Source organism: Camelus ferus, chromosome 10 (genome assembly GCF_009834535.1).
Source record: "Camelus ferus isolate YT-003-E chromosome 10, BCGSAC_Cfer_1.0, whole genome shotgun sequence".
Lineage (NCBI taxonomy): Eukaryota > Metazoa > Chordata > Mammalia > Artiodactyla > Camelidae > Camelus > Camelus ferus.
This window is the reverse complement of record NC_045705.1, coordinates 44,211,718-44,234,148: the sequence shown is the minus strand read 5'-3', so window position 1 is coordinate 44,234,148 and position 22,431 is coordinate 44,211,718. Positions and strand designations below refer to the sequence as shown.

Genomic DNA, 22,431 nt, shown 5'->3' with positions numbered 1-22,431 from the left:
ATGAGCCAGTATCTTTCCTTTCCCTCCCTCCCTTTCTTCCTTTCTTTCTCTCTCTCTCTTTCTCTTTCTTTTTTTCTTTCACCTAAAACATTCTGAGTTGGTGTTTCAATTGTTTGAAACAGAAAGTCTTAATTAAGGTGTAATTAAACATTTGGCTCCAAAGAGAAGGTGTGTGGATCTCTGATCCTAAAGACCTACATTTGACCTAAATACAGAACTATCTTCCAGTTCGTCTCCATGAGGCTGTATCCTACAGCAGATCTGATTTTTAGATTTCTCTGAGATTCTGTTTCCCTTACATAGTGCGTGTATCCTTACACTATTCACTGCCTTTACTCAAGTTAGCATGAGTGAGTCTCTGTTCCTTGGAGTAAAGTGAACATAATAAAATAGTTCTCATTCACAGACAAGAAAATGGAGGCCAAGATAAATGAAGAAACCTCATCTAAGTGAGAGGTAATGTCTAATCTGGACTTGGCAGGCAGGCAGGCAGGGGATCGGGTATGGAAGATCACCCTGGCTCGACCATCTTAAGACTGAGCAGGGAAACCAGTTGTACTGGTGAGATAAGGTGAGAGGCCGAATTATATGAGAGAAATGATTGAAAGACAAACAGGATGACAGATCTTGGTGACTAATCTAGACTGTGGAAAGGCCAGGAGAAAGTAGTCAATGGGGACCGTCTGAATTTCTGACTTGAGAGGGGAGGGTGAGGAGTGTGCCAATGAATGGGGACAATGATGCACAAGAGAGCCAAGGAGTAGATTGGTTTTATTCCAGTTTGGGGTGGTCGGATAGGAAGCTGTGATGTGGTGAATTCAAGATGAAGATGTGCAACACACAATTCACATTATAGGTTTTAGAAAGGGACCAACGAGGGTCAAGTCTATTGACCTTGGATATGGGCGAACTCAGCCCAGGTGGTGAGGGAGAACGCCGGGGAGAGGGTCCTGGAGGTTCCCGGCATCTAGGAAGGGGTCTCCAAGCTTCTCACCGAGCCTGGCGCCGCGCACGTGCTCTGCGGCCCACCTCCCCGGCGCCCAGGCACCCTCTGCTCCGGGCGCTCCCTCCCCCAGGCCCCGCCCCTTTGGGCGGGGCGCGCAGCGTGGCGGCGAAGTCACCCGGAAGAAGTCGGGTAGGCACGGACCTGGAGCGGCCCCGCGGAGTCGGGCGTGGGGACCAGGGGGCGAGGGCAGGAGGAATGGCCGGATGTCCCGGCCTGCAGCCCTGAGCGCGGCGGCGGCGGCGGCTGCGGCGGCGCTGGTGGCCGTCTTGCTCCTGCTGCGGTCTGAGGACGCGGGGCCGGGGGCCGGCTCCAGGTAGCCCCTCCGCGCAGGGAACCCAGCTGGGCCCCGCACCCCTGTGGGCAGAGGAGAGAGGGGTCGGAATCGGGGATACAGTGGGGTGAACGAGGTCTCTAGGTACCAGCAGTTTGTGGCACCTGGCGCATTCCCTGTTCCAACCCCTTCCAAGGTGTGGGTTTGCCCAGGTGCGGGGAACCGCCAGGGTGCCCCGCCCTGCCGGTGACTCTGCACTTTCCCGTGGACCCATACTGCTAAGAATACCAGTATCTTCCTCCAGAACAAATAAACAACCCTTGTTCTCGGGGTAAGCATGGCCATCCTTTAAACATCCTGAGACCAGCACCTGTCAATGTTATTTCTGCAGCATGGCCGAGTCAGAGGCGCTGCCGAATCTTCGGGAAAACTTCAGGAAGCAGAATAAATCTGTCTTTATTCTGGGCGCCAGCGGAGAAACCGGCAGAGTGCTCTTGAAAGAGATCCTGGAACAGAACCTGTTTTCCAAAGTCACGCTCATTGGCCGCAGGAAGCTCGTCTTTGACGAGGAAGCTTATAAAAACGTGGTGGGTATTTGAGCTGGAACTCAAAAATACACCCGCAGTGATTCTGCAGGGTGAGCATATTTTATGCTACAGGGATGAACATTGCCCTGCCAGTGGTGGAGGCGGCCAGAGGTGTTCAGAATGTGGCCATGACTGATTACTGAGAGCTTTGAGTCCTGGATTGTTGGTCCAGCTCGACCTCCCCCTCACTGCCAGGCATTGGACAAAGCCTTTCTCTAATCTAGATCCCTATAAGGTGGGGCCTACCGGAAGTCGGAGAAGAGCATTGCTTCAGGGTCATTCAAGCTAGATTCTAGAGATAGCCCTGTGACCTTGGGCAACTTCCCCCATGACATTGTTTATTTCCTCTACTGGGCATGCCACACTAATGTCAGTGAATCAGAAAATGCTTTGCGGAGCAGGAAAGGTCTATGCCCTAAAAGGTGGGGTTATTCACCTGCAAAAATTTCCCCTGCCTGACTTCTCAGGGCTGCAGGCTATGTCTGCGAGCGGAATGGTCCCTTTACTGTCACTTGCACGTTGGTGGTTAACCCACTGATAGACCAGACTTCAGTCTGGTGCTAATCCCCTGTATATTTGAAGCCTGAGCTTCCTGGAGATTCCTTTCCCCCTGTAAACTGAGTTATTTCTGAACTGCAGTCAATTAAACTATAGTGTAATCCTGAGACCCCACAACTCCGGAGCTTGGTCCTACAGGTTTCACAGGTGAAACATTTCAGATAACAAATGATCTCACAAATAAATGTTCTTGACTTCTGCAGGACCATGTTCAGGTCATTTTGCATATGTCTTTGGTCCCTCAGGACTTTTCTGTTCAAACCTGATGTCTTTGGTCAGGCGTAGGCAGGTTATCTGTGGTCTTCATCGTCTGGCTTCATGGGACGTGCCAGGTACTTCTGGTAATTAGAGACTGAAATCGAGTTTTGCCTTTGATAGTTGAATTTTGGTGGCACCTCTTTTGGTCCAGCACTTTTTGCAAACATACTTTTCTTCAGCATGATGGACGGTGCCAGGAAAATGCTTTTGAAAGAGTTGATGGTGGGGAGAGATGGCAGCATTTTATTTGAGCTCCTGGATGATAAGAACTTCTCACACTTTTCTTTTTGAAGTTTCACAACAAACAAGAGGTTAGAGGGAGGTTCTTAAATTTCTGTGCGCATGAGAATTACTGAGGCTGTTTATTAAGTGCAGTTTCTGATTCAGAGTCTTTATTTTTATTTCTTATTTTTATTTTTATTTTTTATTTTTTACATTATACAATAGTAAATAATAAAATGTTATTTTATTTTTATTCAGAAGCCTTTTTATTAAGCACCTGCTGGCTGATTCTAATTGGGTGGTTCATGGTTTAGTCTGAAGGAAAGATTATCACTCACAAATGATGGAAGAAACTGAGGTGTATGTTAAATAACTTGGCCAAAATCAACATGCCAAGTAAGTACAAGGCCCACGACACAAACGTAGGCTTTTGAGCTTCCAAACACCATTTCCTTCCCCCACATTATACCTCATTGGTATTTCTCCTGGTCATAGAGACACAGGTCTTTTATTTTTCCAGAGAGAAAATTATAATTGAACTTGACTTTAGCGATCATCACCCTTAGTCCAATTGTTGTGTATTGTGGATGGATAAGTACATTGTTGATGTTGAATTCAGATTCATTGCTTTTTCGTGGGAGAAAATGAGCTTGCAAAATTTGATGTTAAGTGAGCAGACTCTTTAGTGATGTACCATAAATTTACTCTTTAACTCTGGAGGGGCATTTTTGTCTGTTTTTTGTTTTGTTTAATTTTAATAACATCAAGTCATATACGGCTGTTTTCCTTTTTGTCTAGAATCAAGAAGTGGTGGACTTTGAAAAGTTGGATGACTACGCTTCTGCCTTTCAAGGTCATGATGTTGGATTCTGTTGCCTGGGTACCACCAGAAAAAAAGCTGGGGCGGTAAGGAAGAAATAGACCCTCTTCCCTTTTTTCTGATCAGTAATGTCAAAGATTCCTTTTCTGCTCACTCTTTGCTTTACACTTGCTGTGCTTAAATGTAAATTGTTCTTATCGCATTCTATCTCACTTGAGTGATTTGCTTTAACCTATTTTCATGCCAAGCTTTAAACTTCTGGGATAGAACATCAGAACAGAGGCATGATTCAGCTCATCTCCAGTGATGACTCAGCCTCTAGCAATGATGCAACCCCAGCAGTGATTCAGCTTTAACTGACGCAGAACTGTTCTAACACACATCTTAGTTTCTTTTTAATGGTGTTCTAAATGGTGTGTCGGCCTCTGTCCAGAAGTCAAACTTTACTCTATAGTTAGAAATCAGAGCTTACTACGTAGATCCTGGGAAATTCTTACTATGTACATCTTAATTTAATTTATACCTTGATGATAGTTTATCCCTCTGGCAGAATTTCCTTGTTGGAGTTAATGATGTCTGTTGAACACCTAGGACCACGATGCTGCCGTGGGGGCTTACCATAGGTTTCTAAACAGGCCCATGCATCAGAATCCTTAGGAGAGGGCATGGTTAAGAACTATTGGTTTATACCAACCAAGGAGTTAGGCTCAGATGTATTTCTCTGGGCCCCCTGGTGCTCCAAAGAATAATTCTATGTATGCTTTCAGTAGGGATGCATTTCCGAATCCTCTGTAGTTCTACCATATGCCCTTGGAAACACATCTGGGTTTTGAGCTCTGTGCTGGGAAGTGTGGATTATCCTGGGAGAAGCTTAACTCTCCCAGAAATTGGCACATTCTCTCTCCTAGAGAGCAAGGGTCATGTTCCCACTGAGCAGCCAGTACAGTCTTTTCTGTCCCAGGGACAGTCACAAGCAGTGTGCCCTCCAAAAGCACTGGAAAACGTTTGTCCTAGTACACTGCGGGTCGCACTGTCTCAAGTGCCAACCTGACTTTGATGGTGACTCAGCAGAATGAAAAACACTGCATTAGGCATAGAGCTGTTGATTTTCATGACAGAAGGCAAATCTCATTATAGTGCGCTCCAGGGGAAAGTCTAAATGGCTTTGTTGCATTCAAATTGTGTCATGCAATTTTAATAGGAGAAATTGAGTGTTTTTCCTGTCCAGAATTCTTTTTTAGCTGGAGTTGCTTCCCTTCCCCCTTAGGCTACCCCATACCTTTTGTTCTCCAAAATCAATTTGAAAAGATAAAAGTAATTAATGAGTAAGCAGGAGAAAAGACTGGTAGACCAAGTAGAACCTCAGAAATGAGTTAAGGCTTAAATGGTTTAAGGGGATGGTGACAGAAAATAAGCTGACATTGCCTCCAGAAAGTCTTTTTTTTTTTTTAATTTAAATTCATTTAGATTGGATGTAGTATGTAGTTTGGAGGTTGTAATAACTTTAGGCAGTTTAAAAGAGGTGACAATTCACAAGTGGCTAGGTAATAATAGTTGTTTGACGAGAAGTTGTGGATTTCCAAATTCAGTCCACCTGGTGTTCAGGTCAGCGGCCTTCTCTGTAAAAAAAAAAAAAAAAAAAAAAGAGAGCGTCAGACAGATATTGCAAAACTAGTGGCAAGCCTCGAGTGTCATTCTGTAGCTGTCAGCCTACATTTTGCTTTAGCAATCTGAGTTTCCAAGAGAGAAACTTCAAGGAATTCAGGATTTCTATCTCAGTGTTAACATCCTCTGAGTAGCCCACTGATTTCTCTATGATCTTCAGTGTATTAGCTTGTTAGTGCTATTATAACAAAAAAACATAATCAAGGTGGCTCACACAACAGAAATTTGCTGTCTCATAGTCCCGAAGTCTGGAAATCTGAGATCGAGGTGTCGACAGCGTTGGTTCCCTCTGAGGGCCGTGAGGGAAGGCTCTTTCCCAGGCTTCTCTCCTTGACTTGTAGATGGCTGCCTTCTGCCTGTGTCTCTCTTCACATGGTGTTTTTTCCTATGTGCCTGTGGCTAGGTCCAAATTTCTCCTTATTATAACAACAGTAGACAAATTGGATTCAGAACCACCCTACTTGTCATGACCTCATCTTAACTAAGTACGTCTACAAATAAGGTCACAGTCTGAGGTACTAGAGGTTAGGACTTCAGCATGTGAATCTGGCAGGGGGAGAGGGAGGACACTGCAGCCCACGGTATTCACTCTGCCCAGATTTCTATTGACACTGGTGCTAGGAGTAGGTCTGTTAGCTTTCTTCAGCCGTTTGGAAACCCATTTCCTTCAGCAGTAGCTGGTTAGTGCTGCTCCTGTTTTCACATTCACGAGCCATCGCTGTCTAATCAAGGCAGTGGCTTCGTGACTTGGCCTTAATCCAGATGTGCTGGATCAGGCTCCTTGAGAGAGTCTGATGCAGCCCATCCTCCTCTTCTTGCTGGACCTGCCTTCAGGAGGCGCTGGGCTGTATTAGTCCTCCTCACCTACTGGTTTTCAGGTCCTTCAGGTTGTCCCAGGTGGCCTTCACCTTGCTTTGGTAACGTATGTGCTAGTGAAGGTTGAAATACCCTCTGAAAACCAGATCTACATTGGCCTTGAGGGAAAAGCAAAAACTCACAGAGACCCCCAAGAAGGGTGCTTTCCCCTTATTAAGAGAAGGGTTTGGTTAGTGAGTTTAAGGGGGTATGATGTGGTTTCACCTTTTTCTTTGTCTCCTCACCCAGTAGGCACAGGCTCCAGAAATCCAGGCTCTCAGATTCTGTTGAATGGACGATGCTGATAATGTGATTCGTGCAGCCATGGTGACATTTATCAGGCCTGCATAGAGTCTCATGGCTTCTGGTTCTGATATACTCTTTGAATCCAGATGTTCACAAACTATAGCCCACCTATTTTTGTACAGCCCTTGAGCTAAGAATGTTTTTATGTTTTTAAATGGTTAAAAAAGTTCAAAAGTGGAGGGGGGAAGGTATAGCTCAGTGGTAGAGTGCGTGCTTAGCATGCACGAAGTTCTGGGTTCAATCCCAGGTACCTCCGTTAAAAATTAAAAAATTAAAAAACCTAATCCCCCCCCAAACAAACAAACAAAAGGTAAAAAAATTTGAAAGTGGAATAATACGCCATGACATGTGAGACTATAAGAACATCAAATTTCGGTAGCCATAAATAAAGTTTTACTGGAATAGTCTCATTATTTTATGTATTATTAATGGCTGCATTTGTGCTGTGATGGCAGAGCTGTGTAATTGCAGTGGAGACCTGCAAAGCTGCAAATATTTACTGTCTCATCTTTTATAGGGAAAGTTTGCTGTTCCCTGTTGTCCGCTCTGCTGTTTTTACATGATGTCTAGGAGGGGGTTTTGTAAAGTGGTGAGGTCCTGGATGGTTCAAGGAACCCAGATCGTAAGCTTTGTTTGGATACCAAGTGACTGTGGGACGTTGGGTATGCCGGTTCCCTCCTATGGGCCACTGTCTCCTTGTCTGTACTGAGAGGGAGGTGACCACTGAATCCCTGGCCTGCAGAATTCTTTGACTTTCAAAGCACAGAGAAAAGAATACCCCAAATGGAAAAATTGTGTGAGAACACAGAGATGGACTCAGGAGTCTTCTGTATCTGTATGACTTTGTTTTGCTATCCAGAGCTCTTGCTCTAACCAAGATCTTGGTTCCAGCTCTGTACCTCAAATATAGACATGCCCTCCAGGACACAAACAAAGGAGGTCTCAGGTCAGACCGTTTGTTATTCGTCAGCCCCTCTGTTTTCTAGTCTAATTTATGGGGTTGGATTGAAAAGGGATTGAAGGAGGAAGAAATGAAAGCAGAAATATTGCCAAGTGGGACCCTTTGTGGAATGACAGATTCTCCCTTCCTGGAAAAGGGCCCTCTTGACCTTGAGTCATTCCTGCGTGATTGCTTGTCATGTCAGTCAGTGCTGAGCTACCTCATCAGGATGAGTTGTTCTTCGGCCACCGTGTTCCCACTTTTCAGGCAATGGTAAAGAAGGTTAGAAGGAATGCTTAGTAGCTTTGGATTTTCATGAGACTTAAAATATAGAGTAATTGGAGAATTTGTCTCCATAGGTGTTTGTGGAGCCCATGAAGTATCTCTGCTGAGTCGTGTTAGTGTATCGTGTTCACTCTTTTGAGCAGGTGCTGGGAATGGAAATTTACAGTGGGAATTTACTTAATCAATTCCTTTTTCTGGAAGGAACTCTGATTCCTGTCTTAGAGTAGAACACACCGACTGTGGATTCAGAAAGACACAGTAACATAAGGGACTTAATGCTCCCAGGAGAGTGGCTTTTCTCCTGCCATATGGTTGAGGAAACTAAATACAGTTTTTCTGAAAATAGTATGTCTAGGATATGGGGTAGCTTCTTGTTTGTTTTCCCATTTTTTAAAAAAAATTTGAGCTTTTAGAGAACAAGCAAGGGTATTGATAATAAGGTTTTAAAGATGTTTAGCAAGTTAGTTCCCTTCTACCTATAAATGAAATCTTCCTCACTCGAGAGAAAATTGGTGTGTATCCCTATCTCTGAGCCAGTCACCAGGATCCCCGTTTAAGTTTGGCTTCTAAGTCCTTGAAAGCCGTTGACCCCTTTGCTTTTGAGTTTCATTCATCAGCTGAAAGGCCGTGCCATCAGGGTGGGGGAAGTGAAATTCAAAATTTGTCGGCTTGGAAAACTGTGTATTTATAATCAGCTTGAGGGCTCAGAGGATTTGTGAAATCGTTTCGGATTAACAGCCATTGATTGCTCATAAAACAATATTTAGCTTTGTCCAGAGAACAGCAGTGGGGAAAGGTACGGGCACCTTGTCACCAGGGCCCATTGAGCAGGGCTGATGGGCTAAGTGTGGGGGGCTCTGCGGCGGCGTGGGTGCTCGTCCTGCAAGGAGCCGTTGTCAGCCCTTCTCGAGGCTGGTGAAAGGAAGGACGCCAGGCTCTGATGGCTGGGGTGGTATTGATGTGCCTTCGCTGACTAACCAGATTGAAAAAGTCCCATGGTATTTATGTCACTTTAATTTTCATCCAACAATTGGAGACGACAGCACTCTATTAAGGAGAGGTTGATCCAAAACTAAAGCCAAATAAATTGGGGTCTCAGTTTAATCAAATTATCCCTTGACTGGCCCTGGATTAAGTGAGAGGGATGGCGTCGGTCTCAAGCCTTGTGATTGGCAGAATCTTTCCCTTATTTTTAAAGACGTGGATGAAAGCAGCAGCATTTTAACAGAGACGACGCTAATAATCCTTCCAAGAAATAGTGCTCAAACGGCAGCAGCAACAAAAAGTTTATTTCCCCTAGTCAACGATGTCATTTTATTGGGAATAACAAACCTGGTATCAAAATCAGAGTTCTGGTGAATTGGAGTGAGGGGAAGCAAATAGATGTGGAAGAGAAATTGAATGTTTTAGAATTTTTCGATGTCGTTTTTGGTTGTTTTTCTTGGCACGCTTTCAGCACATGTAAACTCTCAATTCGGAGAACGGCTCTCAGGAGAATCACATCCCTCACTCAGGATGTGCTGGGTATTTAAATTGGTTTGCTTCACACTGATTTCAAAAAGCAATGACGTGAGTTTGAATCAGTGTGTAGGACAGGTGGGCCAGTCAGTTTTTAGGACTGAGTGTCAAAGTATACAAGGCAAAAGGGGATGGGGATAGTCCATGGGTAAGAGTTAAGTTAACCGTACCTAAAAAAGGCAGAAAAACCGCACAGCCCTGCAGGTCGTGGGCATAGTTAAAAATGCACTGCAAGTGATGAGAAGGGAGGATGGGAGAGGCTTTTGAGGTAACGGTGATGTTCTGTTTCTGGATCGGGGGACTGGTGGCCAAGGATGTCCAGTTTATGAACATCCATCCAGCTCTAGACTTACACTATGTTTATGCTTCTTTTATGATCTACTTCAGTACAAAGTTTGAAAAGTTTGCTTGGGCCCCTTATTTTGGAATTGAATTCTGTATTCGTTTCCTCTTGCTGCTGTAACAAATTGCCTCAAATTTAGTGTGTAAAACAACATACATTTATTATCTTACAGTTCTACAGGTTAGCAGTCCAATGTGGATTTCGCTGAGATAAAATCAAGGTGTTGACAGGGCTGAGCTCCCTTCTGCAGGCTCTAGGGGAGAATCCAGTTCTGGCTTCTAGAGACCACTTGCGTTCCTTGGTTCTTCTTCCATCTTTAAGGCCAGCAATGGGGGATCAAGTGCTCCCCACAGTGCAAAACTCTGACCTCCACTTCTGCTTCCCTTTTCCACATTTTTAATGACTCCTCTGATTACCGTGGGCTTATTTGGATAATACAGAATAACTTTTTTCAAGGTCATCTGATTAGCAGCCTTTGTTCCACCCGCAACTTTAGTTCCCCTTGGCCACGTAGCCTCCAACACATTCTCAGGTCCGGGGCTTAGGACATGGACATCTTTGAGGGGCCATGAATCTGCCTCCCACAGTTATGAATTAGTCATATCATTAGCTGGAGATGGTGTGAGGTAAAAAGGAACATGGGGACAGTGGGGAGCAGTGCTCAGAGAGCCAGAAATTTGCTCTCTGTTCTCAACTCTCTCACTTATTTACCCACTAGTTCTCAGATCGCTGAACCTTGTGTTCACATCTCCACAATGAGAGGGTTGGATGTGTTATTTCCTAGATGCCTTCTGACATTTGTGAAAGATACGGATGTCCATACAAAATAAAACATTTAGGGTCAATAACTACCATAGGGCAGATTTTTAATTAAAAAAAAAAAGTGGGGCAGTAATCTAGTCTTCAGATTTGGAATCTGCATTTTATGAAACCTCATGATGTAAGTGTGGGTCCCAGTGAAGCTCAGCGTCAGTAGGCTTTAGACTTCTCTTCAGCTGTCCCGCGTGTGAGGACACCAGAGTCTGAGGACCCAGGAATCTGTGACTACCTGGAATTCTCTTCTCTGGGTACAGGCACGGGTCCTTCAATTAGCCCCAGAAATGAGTCTGTCTTCTCTTGTTTGCCCTGTCCTCTCCCCTCCTCTTTTGACTACCACTTAGTTTTTTTTTTTTTTTTTCTAATTGGATGTGTCTTTTCTCTGCTGCTGTCACTGGACATTTATTCGTTCCTTTAATATTTTTGGAGCACCTACCATGCGCTGGGTATGTACTAATGCTGAGATGTTTATTAAGAAAGACCCATCTGGGGACCGGAAAGGATAAATTGGGAGTTCGAGATTTGCAGATACTAACTACTATATATAAGATAAATAAATAATAAGGTCCTACTGTATAGCACAGGGAACTATATTCAATATCTTATAGTAACCGATAATGAAAAAGAATATGAAAGCAAATATATGTATGTATATGTATGACTGAAACATTGTGCTGTACACCAGAAGTTGACACAAGGTTGTAAACTGACTATACTTCAACAAAAAAGAATGCAAAAAAAAAAAAAATTTGAACCAAAAAGAAAGACCCATCTGCTGCCTTCACTGGATTGAATCTAGACCAGAAGTCTCCAAACATTCTTGATTATACACCTATCAGTAAAAAAGAAAATCTGAGGGTACACTCTTTACTAACATGTAAAGTATATTGTAAAACATACACAAAAACTGGAAATTAAATAGGCTTTGTTCTTAAAGTGTCCGGATAGTGTTCTCGGCCACCCTTTAAGACCCTACCATGTGAGAGTTGACACTGAAAAAAACAGAGAACACAGAGAGAGGGTGGTAAGGTGGTGAAGCATTAAAGACAAAGAAATGTGTGACTAAAAATAGTTTCTCAGCCCAATCTTATCATGCCTTTTGCTTCTTGTGGATTTGCTTGGTGTCTGTGTTTCAGTGTCATTGCCCTTATTTTTCCATTGCATCCTGGCCTTGCTGCTAAAGCTGGTGCGTCTGTCCTGAGGATCAGGCTCAGAGTCTTTCCCAGGGTCTAAGCCTGACTTTCATGTTTTGCTTGGATGCATTTTCTTTCAACCGCCATCCCTCCACCTCCCCAGGACTCTTAACCTGCCACCCAAGCTGAGGAGTAATGTTTAAGATGAACTCACAGCTTTTTGGAAATAACTCACATCCTTTCCCCCCATCAGGAAGGATTTGTTCGTGTCGATCGAGATTACGTCCTGAAGTCTGCAGAGCTGGCAAAAGCTGGAGGGTGCAAACATTTCAACTTGCTGTCCTCTAAGGGAGCTGATAAGTCAAGCAATTTTTTATACACTCAAGTCAAGGTTTGTGCATCTTTCTTTCATAGACCTTGGAGAACCCTGGCTAATTGGCAATACTAAATAATATAAAATGCTACATAATACAAAAATGCATTAAATGCATTATATTATGCATTTTTATAGCTGCAGGGACTACTCTTTTGCAGGGATATATTTAGTAAACAGGAGTGATTTGAAAGATAATTTCTAGTGCCTTTCCCTTAGTTATTTATCTAGTAATCATGAAATGAGGTGTCTCTGGTCTTGAAGATAAGCATGGAATCTAAGCATCAGAAGAGACTTTGGGATTGATTCTTCAGCTTTTCCAGAGCAGATGATATGTTTTTATTGGATGTGGCTCAAGGAATTATAACCTGTTTTGGAGGGTTCCCTGAAGCCAGCCCCAAGTTTAGTAATATGCTAGAAGGTCTCTCAGGACTAGCCATATAGTCATCTTCACAGGTATGATTTATTACAATGAAAGGATATAAAGCAAAGTTAAGAAAGGGAAGAAGAAGTGCATGGAGAGAGGTCTGGAGGAAGCTAGGTACAAGCTTCCATGGGTACCTTCTTCTGCCAATTGAGCTGCACGTATTGAATTTCTCCAGCAATGAGCATCACCTACCAGAGAAATTCACCTGAGCTCAGGAGTCCAGGGTTTTAATGGGAGTCAGTTACATAGGCACCCTCAGTCTAGAAAAAAATTAGAGAGTTCCAGAAGGAAAGCAAGTGTTCAGCGTAAATCACCTTGTTTGTACAAGTAGTTTAGGCACAGGAGAGTACCCTTATCAGTTAGCTAATGAAATCGTCCTGAAATCTGAGTTCCCAGGCACAGGCCAAAGGACAACCTTGCAAGCAGACCTTTCTAAGAACAGCAGTTTCAGCCTGATAACTCTTGTATGCATGCTCCTAATGGAGACAAAACACATCTTTGTTAAAAGCTCTCTAAGAAATGTACTCACATAAAAAGGTATATATGAAGGTTCACAGAAGCATTATTCATAATAGCCAAATTGTGGAAACAACCCAGATATCCATCACCTGATGCATGGCTGAAAAAAATGTGGCATGTAGCTACAAAAGAAGAGTATTGATTCAACTATGAAGAGGAACGGCACGTGTTACAGCATGGATGAACCTTGAAAACGCTATGTTGAATGAGAGAGGCCAGTCACAAAAGGCCACAACTTACATGATTTCATTTATAGGAAGTATTCAGAATAGGCATATCTATAGAGATGGAAAGATGAGTACTTGGCTAGGGCTTGGGGGTGGGGTATAGGAGTGAGTGCTAATTGGTACAGGGTTTCTTTCTGGGTAATGAAATATTCTAAATTTAGATTGTGATGAAGGTGGGACAACTCTGTGAATATACTAAAAAATATTAATTTTAAAAATGTTTTAATAAAAGCTACCACAAATTATATGATGCAACATGTTAAGCCCAGATGGGTAGTACGAACAAGCCAAGGAGGAGGAGGACGGCAGGCCGGGTGGTTCGCAGACCTTTAGATGTATCCGTGGCCTGAGCTCCTCTGGCATTCCTATTTATAGAAATGCCTGGTGTGAAAATGCATGGATTGTTCAACAAATTTAGTTTGAAGCGTCATCTAAATGTAATCTCACTATCCCTTGAAACGTGGTGGGGTTTGTTAGGACCTGAGTAACATAGGGAGTCTGTGGGTCTCCTGACCCACTGGAGCTACCTGGAAACCAAAAAAGGTTAATGTGGACTGGCCTGCAGCATTGATTCTGGACTAACAGGAGTCTCTTCTTTTATGGCTGGACTCCTAGCATGTCACCCTCTGGACCTGCTTCAGTAGGTCCCATGAGAGGCTGGACTGACGATGCAGCCATTTACTTATGCAGCACATCTTTTTTACTCTCTGCTAAATGTCAGGATTAATTGATCTCTTCCTTAACTCACCAGACTCTTTAGAATCTAAAATTCTAGATGAGGATATTTACAAGTATTGAGACCTGCAGAAAGATTGTCTTCAGAACCTCAGGTCCTTCCTGGTATTCTCTCTTAAGCATTTCAGCAAGTTGGTCTTGATTAAATACTAAAAATGTGTTTTTTGTTCCCAGGGAGAAGTGGAAGCTAGAGTTGAAGAATTAAAATTTGATCGTTACTCCATATTTAGGCCTGGGTAAGTATTCACACTGCCTAGGAATACCCCACTGCGGGTTATTCCCTAGAAGCTAGTTTTTTATTTGAAGAGGCTGACAGATAAGCTATCTAAGATATGAAAGAGGTTGGCTGGAGGTAGATTGCTTCTCTGAAGAACCCACCTTTTGTTTTTGAAGGAAGGGGTAGATGGCTGGGGGTGGGGGGCAGGTTCAGAACAGTCTGGAATTTCCTGGGAAGCTTTTGCTGCCTTCTTTTTGAAACCTTCTTTGTGTCCAGATAAAACTGTGTGCCCAAATAAAATCCACTGTATAAATGTGTTTGGGCTGCCATCACAGAATAACACCACAGAGTGGGAGGGTAGAAGTCTAAGATCGGGGTGCCAGCGGGGTTAGTGTCTGGTGAGGCCTCCCGTCCTGGCATGTCAAAGACTGCCTTCTCTCTGTGTCCTCACGTGGTCGTTCTTCTCTGTGCGTGGAGAGAGGGAGAGAGCTCTCTGATACCTCTTCCTCTTCTGTAAGGACACCAGTCCTATCAGATTAGGTCCCATCCTTATGACCTAATTTAACCTTAATTACCTCCCTAAAGGCATTGTCTTCAAATACAGTCACACTGGGGGTTACAGCTTTAACATGAATTTGGAGGGACACAGTTCAATCCACAACATCCCATGTGGTCTGAATGCAATTTATTGTCTCTTCCTCCACTTTCCTTTTTCTCTTTAGAGTTCTGTTATGTGATAGGCAAGAATCTCGCCCAGGTGAATGGTTGGTTAGGAAGTTCTTTGGCTCCTTACCAGAATCTTGGGCCAGTGGGCTCTCTGTGCCGGTGACGACTGTGGTTAGAGCGATGCTGAACAACGCAGTGAGACCCAGCGACCAGAAGAAGGAGCTGCTGGATAACAAGGCCATTCATGAGCTGGGGAAAGCTGATGGCTCTCTCAGGCCATGACCACCCTGAAGCAATGCTTTTTATTGTAAAACTCAACACCTACCACCTAATCGGTAATTTTGGGGTCTAAGAAAAGTCAGCATGCTTTAACTGTGGTTTCACTATTCTCAGCTGCCCAAATCCAGTCAAAAATGATTGTGCTCTGTTCTACATCAGCATTTTAGAGCCTGGTTGTGCATTTGTAAACATCACCCACTCTATTTCAAAAACAGAGATTCAGCAGCTCCCTGGTGGTCCAGTGTGTAGGATTTGCTGCAAAAATTGAGATTCACAGGCCTTAACTCAAACTCTTTTGAATCAGAATTTTGGGAGGTACAGCCACAGAAGTCTGTTGTTTTGTTTAAGCTTTTTTTTATGGTTCTGATGTCATTGGTGGGGAAGCCAGCTTTGAGACACTTGTCTGCAGAGTCACAGCAGCAATGCAAACCTTGTGTATCATCCAAATGAGTTCTGTCCTAAAATTGCTAACATTTATGTCTGAGTGACCCAGTGCCGACTGCTTGTGATTGTGTAAATGAACATTGTGCCTTACTACTCCTGTAGAAAATATAATAAAAAAGTTATTATGTAACTGAGCTTATACCATTCATAGGATAATTAAATAGAGGAATAAAAATAAATGAACAAGTCTTGAGTGCCCTTAGATTGTTAGAAAATGCCCAAGTATCAGTGGTAATATGCAGTATTTGGGCCAATGGGATGATAATAGCAGCTAATATTTATCAAGTACTTGCTAAGGGCAAGCTTTTACACATGCTGTCTATCCTTTAATCCTCCAAACAGTCCTGATAATTCTTAGAGGTGGTGCTATCATCCTATTCCCCTTAGATGGGGAAACTGAGGCTCGCTGTGTTTAAGTGCCTCGCCTAAGGGCCCAAAGCTGAAGCCTGAGGCTGGGACATGGCAGAGCAGGATTCTAACCCACGTCAGCCTGATCCCACAGCTTGTATTTTAAACCACTCTGCAAGAGCATCCAGTATCTGCGTATTTCCACGAAGTTCCAGTTAATTGTTAATGGATCAGTATATGCTGTGTAATTTTTCCACTGGTCTAGAATCCTTATAATGATTAACTGCAAATCATTCGCATAGCCAGTAAAAGTGCACCTCAAAGTGCTTCCCTTTAAAAACTATGAAAAAGGAAAGGAAGATGTAGAAGGAAGGATCAAAGTCACCAGGAGCACACTGTTTCCTGTTTCTATCATGGAACAAAGGTTTGTGGTGAAATTTGTCTCACTTCTGTGCTGGGGGAAGCAAAGTGATCTGAGTGATGTTAGTTTTTACAGGGTCTATACTCTGTCAAGTCAATGTCAAGCTTCAGGGGACACTGGAAGATAAAGGCCATCATCCCCTCTAATGGAAAGGCATGTTGTATCTTAAGAAAAGATTGGACATTCTGAATGTCAGTCATTTAGGAGAGAGGCATATTTTAGGATGGGATGAGGTCTTGAAATGTGGGCTTTAGGAAGGAGATGGAACATCTTTCTCCTACCAGGTGGGGATCCTTTGAGGCTGGCCTCTGAAGAGCCTATGTGTTTGGGTGATAATAAGCCTGGGCTCCAAGAAGTGAGGCACGAAGTCAGGGGACCCCATGAAGATATCCTGAGGCTGGTGGGCTTTAAAAGGAGCTAAACCCAGAGGCCAGTTTTAAGTTATTCTCTGTATATTATTTCCTTACCCACAAACCCTCTGTCAGGTCTTGTTCAACATTCTTTTCTGATCTCAGTAGTGAAGTGGGATGATCGGTGAGTGTCTGTGTTCATCTTTGGAGTAAAGAAAAATGCTATTCCCTTTTAAGCCCAGCATTGTGGTGACACAAACTTCAAGGAACAAGATTCTGGCCCAATCACCCCTCTAGACTCAGTGTTTACTGTTAACATAGAATGATTAGGTGTTAATGGGATTTAGCAGGTTTCCCTCCGGATGTTATGCAGACATGGAGAAGATGGGCCTTGCTGGAGAATATGTTAGGAGGATGAAGGAAAAAGCTGGGTGAGCCTAGGTAACAAAAAGACCTTGAGTTAATTAGTGCATTGAGCTTTTTGAATGCCTGCTATGTGCCACTGGGCACATAGGCAGCGCATCTACATCAGTGAACAGTAAGTCTACCTCAACAGAGCCAGCAGGTATTCTGGCAATGTCCTACAATGTAAGAGGGCTTCAAACCTAGTATTTGATGGGTTCTGTCCTCTAGGAGTTTACAGTTGATGGAAAGGAGCAGATTGGAGAAGCTTAGCAATAATACATCATTTTCATTCAGCAAGTTTATTGAGCACCTACTATGAGTTAGGCCATATATTATGTGCCAGAGATATGAAGGTAAAGAGATATGGCCCTTACTGGATGGCTCAGTGCTGCGGGTACGACCAAAAAAAAAGAAAAACAGAAAAAGCAAGTGGTAGGTGCTAAGAAACTAACAGGAAGCAGTTGGAAAGATAGAAGAAACTACTTTAGAAAAGATGGTCTGAGGAAAGACTTCTTGGCTGAGACAGAAAGTACCCACCCATTTGTAGAACATTCTTAGCAAAGGCCTTGAGGTGGGAAAATGATTAGCAGCAAATAAAAGGCTAGAGGGTGAGGCCCAGAGTGAAGGGCTGAGTTGAGATGTTAGGCAGGATTCTGTAGAACCTAGTACGCCAGGTAGTCAATTTAATTGGATAACCCTGTGCCAAGCCCAGTGCTAGCATCTGGGATTAGAGCTTGGGACATATACTTTAAAGACTAAAATCCTTAAGACAGCCCACAAGGCTTTGGCCCTGCTGTGGTCCCTGGTACAACCAATGGCCCCTGCTGTTTCCCCTTCTCTGCCACACCCCCCTGAGGGATCCGGGAGCCCAGGAACCAGAGTGGAGTCCCAGGCTCTCGCCTGCGTTCGACCGCCTCTGCCACAAGAGGGCGCTGCGGGCAGGTCGCCCCCTCCGCTAGCCGTTCATCCCTCGAATGCACAGGAAGCGCGATGCCGACTGCATAAATGCTGCGGCGTCTCTCTGCCCCGGGACTCTGGGCAGCGGGCGACGACCACCCGCTAAGGCCTGCCGCAACCCGAGGAGGAGACAAAAGCCAGGTCCTAGCGCGCAAAGTCCAGCCCAGGTTTCAGCGCTTACTCAGCGCGCCCTGCGTCAACCCTGCGGCAGGAGGCGGAGCCTGGCTCTCCTCCCGCCCACCCGGATCACGTGACCAACGCAGCGGCCCCAGAGGGCGGAAGCGCTCGCGAGCAGGCGCGCGCGCTCTGGCGTTCCTGGGCGTCCGCGGGGTTCCCCAGGTCTCGGCCTTGCCGCGCGCTCGTGCTCACGCTCGTTCCCAGGTTCCCGAGCCCGGAGAGCTCGGGGGCGGCTGCGCGCGCACTGCAAAGCCGGGTCCCCGCCCCCAGGCGCAGCGGGCTCCCAGGCACCGGAGCCATGTGCTCGTTAGCGTCCGGCGCTACCGGTGGGTACCCGGCCCCTCAGCGCCAAGGCTGCGCCGCGGCCGCGGGGCCGGTCCAAGACCCTCCCCTCCCCCTGCGCCCTGCGGAAGCCGGGGAGGTGGGGCTCTTCAGGGAGGGTGGGGGAGGGGCGAGGAGCGGGGCGGGAGAGCGCTCGCGGGGCCCAGAGCCTTCTCCCCTCCCTGCCCCTCGTGCGCCCGTTTCGCACTGGTGTCCGAGGCAAATCTGATGGTTTGCGTGTGCTAGGCGGCCGGGGCGCTGTGGAGGAGGAGGAGGAGGACCTGCCAGAACTGTCAGACAGCGGTGACGAGGCCGCCTGGGAGGATGAGGACGATGCCGATCTCCCCCACGACAAGCAGCAGACCCCCTGCCTGTTCTGTGACAGGTTCGTCCACCTCAGCTCCAGGCTCCGCCCTCGATGTCCGGGCCGCATGGGTCTGTGTGGTCCGCTCGTCTGGAGTCCAACCAGAGTGGCTCCTCTCCAAATGTGGAACCCGTGGTTTGTCGGGAAGCAAGACCCACTGTGGTTTAGAGGGAGGAGCCATGACCTGGAAGCCAGGTTACGCTTCTCTTCGGCGGGCCTGTTTCCCCTTGTGTAAAATGAAAGGGTTCTGGGCTGGATCTGTGGCTCCCAAATCTGGTTGTGCACCTTTGTCACCTGAATCACTTAAAAAAAATACAGGTACTAAACTCTGTACCTCAGTCCTTCTAAATCAGGAATGGGGTCTAGGAATCTGTTTTTGTAAAGACACTATCCCAGGTGATTCTAAGGAGTAACAAGTTTGAGAGTCACTAGGTAACCCCTCAGGACCCTTCCAGCTTTCCCATTCTATAATTCTTAACAAATATAAAGTTTCTGAGGTGTAGTATTTCCAGTTGAGCCATTTAAAGAGCCACCTTTCTTAGGGCTCCCCGCCTATTGAAAGGGAAGGAATTGATGCCTTTTCACTTAGGAGAAAAGAGGCAGCAACACCAAAAACTTGTTCAAGGTCACAAAGCTGTGCTTTGTCTTATATCCAAATCAATATTCTTTATACTTAAAATTCTGCCTCTTCGTCTCAACAGACTTTGACTTTGGCTGCTGTTCTGGGCAAGTGTGTATGAAAGAGGCCTGGCATACGTTAGCCAGTGTTACTTTAAACATTTTACTGGTTTCTCCTGAATCTGGGCCTGGTGCTGATGGTGGTACACTAGCTCCTGTTGAGTCGTCGTCGTTCTCACTTGTACCCTCATTTGGGCAGTTACAGAGTACAGGCTGCCTACGTCCTCGCAAAGTAACCTTTATTGAGTATCAGGGAGGTGCTTCTTTGTGATAGGCTGCTTAATACTGCAAAAATAACCCATCTGAATAAACGTTTGTTGAAATCTGCATGTGTGCTAGGCACACAAGAGGTATGCAGCTTCTCTGTGGTGCATTCCTATGTTATTACGTGCCCTTCAGTTTTGCAAGTCACATAGTAAAGAAGCTTGGTCCTCACAGTGTGTGTAATGCAAGTCCTTGGGGATCACTGCAAGACCACTTTTGAAGTATCGCACTTGGGGAATGTGCCAGCTATGAAATTATATTTTGTGCATTATTTCTTAAAGCTATCTCAGCTGTGCCATTTCAAAGCCTCTGAAAGCAGAGTTGACACTTAGAGGAGAAAAGAATCTTATAAACGAAATTTTCATGTCTTGAGAGACAACAATCTATCAAAGGGAGTTCTCTTTCTTAAAAGCCTCTTGATAAATTCAGTTATTATTTAGCAAATAAATTAAGTTCAGTTTTTAAGGGCGGTTTGTTTTAGGCGGAAAATGGGACTCAGAAGTAATGTTTCCCTTTAGAAGTGCTGAGTTTCTTTAATCTACAGGTATGTTTGTTTTCCTGTTAATTGGAAGTAAAACTGGAAACCTGCAGAGTAGGGCGAAAACTTTTGTATCTAACGTGAAATCAATGTTTAAACTTCTTAGGGGACTATTCCATGAAGCTGTTGCTTGATTTTTCAGGTTATTTACCTCTGCTGAAGAAACGTTTTCACACTGTAAGTCTGAGCATCAATTTAATATTGATAACATGGTTCATAAACATGGTGAGTATTTTTTAGAATAAAGAAATTTTTAGTTGTGAAATTTAAGTTTAGACTTTATATTTTTCCAGACCTTTCCTTTTCTGTCCAAGTCTAATATAGTGAAACGTATAGCAACAACTTACGGAAATACAGTTTTTTTGACAAGTGGCTTTTGAGGAAAAAATGAGTAAGTCATTCTTCTAGAGAACATTCACTGCATTTAAGCTTACATTGGTTCACAACTATAAAGGAATAAAAAACTCTTGTAATGCAATTGCATTTTTATCATTCGAATTAGGAAGAGAAGAGGGGAGTATTAGAATTAGGGAGAATTAGGGAGGGCAAGTATAGAGGTGGACTTTGGAAAAGGCGGTGAGGTCAAAGCATAACAGGGACTTAAAGGCATACAAAATTGAGTTTCATAAGGAGTTTGGTAAGAGAGTATGGGAAAAGGGAGTGATAAAGTGGTAAGCCCAAGATTCAGATGATGATTCTATTGAAACTTGCATTTAAAAATAAGTAATGAGAGCGTACCACTCTAAAGAAATACAGAAGAGCTACAGTAGCCTGCTAAAATTAACTGAATACAGAATTGGCTTTTTGGTCCCTGTGTCTATTACTAACTAGAAAGGACATTATTGAAGAATAGCAAACATTAGGCAGACTTTAGGTCTCAGATAAACTTATGGTGGGTGCATTATGTTTATAATTCATAAATTCAGCTGCAGCTATTTTTGTAAGACATAAATGACTTAGTTGCATTGGTTTTTTTTTTCATGTTTTTAGTGTGTATTTTAAAACTGAATTGGAATCATACTTTATATAATTTTGTATTTTTTTACCTACCACATAGAAGTTTTTGTATGCTGTTATGCTTGTGAAACATTTTTGTATGCTGTTATGCTCCTCATAGCAATATTTCTCATGACAAATAATTAGTTGGATATGCTTTCCCTGTTTAAAATGCTGCTTCATTTTTGGAAATATGAGAACCAGATGATGACAAGCCTCGTTTTTTCACTTGCATCATTTAACTTAATGTAAAAAGCTAGTATACTTTGTGTACTCTGTGTCCTGGCAAAATTATAGTTTAGTAGGCACCACAGATGTTAGAGATTTAGAAACTTTTGGCTTTAATATCAACCACCAAATACTTGGTAAAATCTAGGGCTGAATTTTCCTCTTTCGTATTCTGATAAGTGAGGAGTAGAATTCTAAAAATTAATTTTCTTGTTTTTCAGAAATGCAAAAAAAGCATTTAAAAATTTGTCATCTGTGGCTGTTTCTCCATTAAAATATTCTGAAGTGTCAAAGTTAATGTTTCTAGTTCTTAATAAGAAATTTAAAGTATTGTAAGTAGTATAGAGGAAAGAAATAGGTTATTGTCTAACCAGAGAAGCATGTATAGAGCAGGTCAATGAAACGAAACTCATGTGATGTTAAAAAAGGTGACTTTTTTTTTCCCCCTCTTTAGGACTTGAATTTTATGGATACATTAAACTAATAAATTTTATTAGACTTAAGGTAAGTTGGTAGCTTAATTTACAGTTTTGTTTAAAAACTAAAGAAATACTGCAGCGACTCTGAATGCACCAACTTGTAAGACTACGGGGAACTACCATATAAGGAACTGTTTTAAATTTGACACTCAATTGTTTTGAGGGAGTCATGGCCATCAGGAACTAGCACAGCTGTAGCACCATGTGAGTGGATACATCCCATACTTAGCAAGGTCGTTTTTAATTGTATCTAAGAGATGAATCAGTGTTACTTGAGAGTAATTCAGTGTCAGATAAAGGGAAATATGGGTAGTCTTTTCTGTAAAATCGGAAATCACTTCTAGTGTGATTTTAAGTACTTTGATTGCTCTTTTTCTGTTTTTTCAAATCCTTTTTTTCTGTTCAGTTGATGTTTATATTGCTACTTCGCCCAAA

General features: G+C 43.8%; 2 protein-coding genes across 6 annotated transcripts in view; both read left to right on the top strand.

Moving 5' to 3' along the window:
• Positions 1-1,091: 1,091 nt before the first annotated feature.
• HTATIP2 (HIV-1 Tat interactive protein 2) lies at positions 1,092-15,658 on the top strand. Of its 2 annotated transcripts, none has more exons than XM_032488867.1 (6): positions 1,092-1,135; positions 1,669-1,864; positions 3,701-3,808; positions 11,837-11,974; positions 14,039-14,100; positions 14,804-15,658. In XM_032488867.1, exons 2-6 carry the CDS (start codon positions 1,670-1,672, stop codon positions 15,027-15,029), a joined length of 729 nt encoding a protein of 242 aa, XP_032344758.1. In that variant the 5' UTR covers positions 1,092-1,135; position 1,669; the 3' UTR covers positions 15,030-15,658. The 2 variants fall into 2 exon arrangements, with proteins under 2 accessions (XP_032344758.1, XP_006195161.2); XM_006195099.3 differs by lacking the exon at positions 1,092-1,135 and adding an exon at positions 1,142-1,319.
• Positions 15,659-18,209: 2,551 nt separating this feature from the next.
• The window catches only part of PRMT3 (protein arginine methyltransferase 3), a 122,519-nt gene continuing 118,297 nt past the window's right edge, over positions 18,210-22,431 (top strand). For 3 of the 4 annotated variants that reach the window (XM_032488865.1, XM_032488863.1, XM_032488864.1), the window contains exons 1-4: positions 18,272-18,454; positions 18,696-18,834; positions 20,436-20,518; positions 21,972-22,021. In XM_032488865.1, the coding sequence (XP_032344756.1) occupies positions 18,427-18,454; positions 18,696-18,834; positions 20,436-20,518; positions 21,972-22,021 (300 nt within the window). In that variant the 5' untranslated portion in view covers positions 18,272-18,426. Of the gene's footprint in view, positions 18,455-18,695; positions 18,835-20,435; positions 20,519-21,971; positions 22,022-22,431 lie in introns of all 4 variants that reach the window. The other variant, XM_032488866.1, reaches the window with a different exon arrangement.

Bases quoted from the DNA above. Each gene is read 5' to 3' on its own strand.
- HTATIP2 (XM_006195099.3), top strand. From the start codon at position 1,210: ATGTCCCGGCCTGCAGCCCTGAGCGCGGCGGCGGCGGCGGCTGCGGCG. The intron at 1,865-3,700 runs GTGGGTATTTGA...CTTTTTGTCTAG, and splicing joins AGGAAGCTTATAAAAACGTG to AATCAAGAAGTGGTGGACTT. The intron at 14,101-14,803 runs GTAAGTATTCAC...TTTTCTCTTTAG, and splicing joins TACTCCATATTTAGGCCTGG to AGTTCTGTTATGTGATAGGC.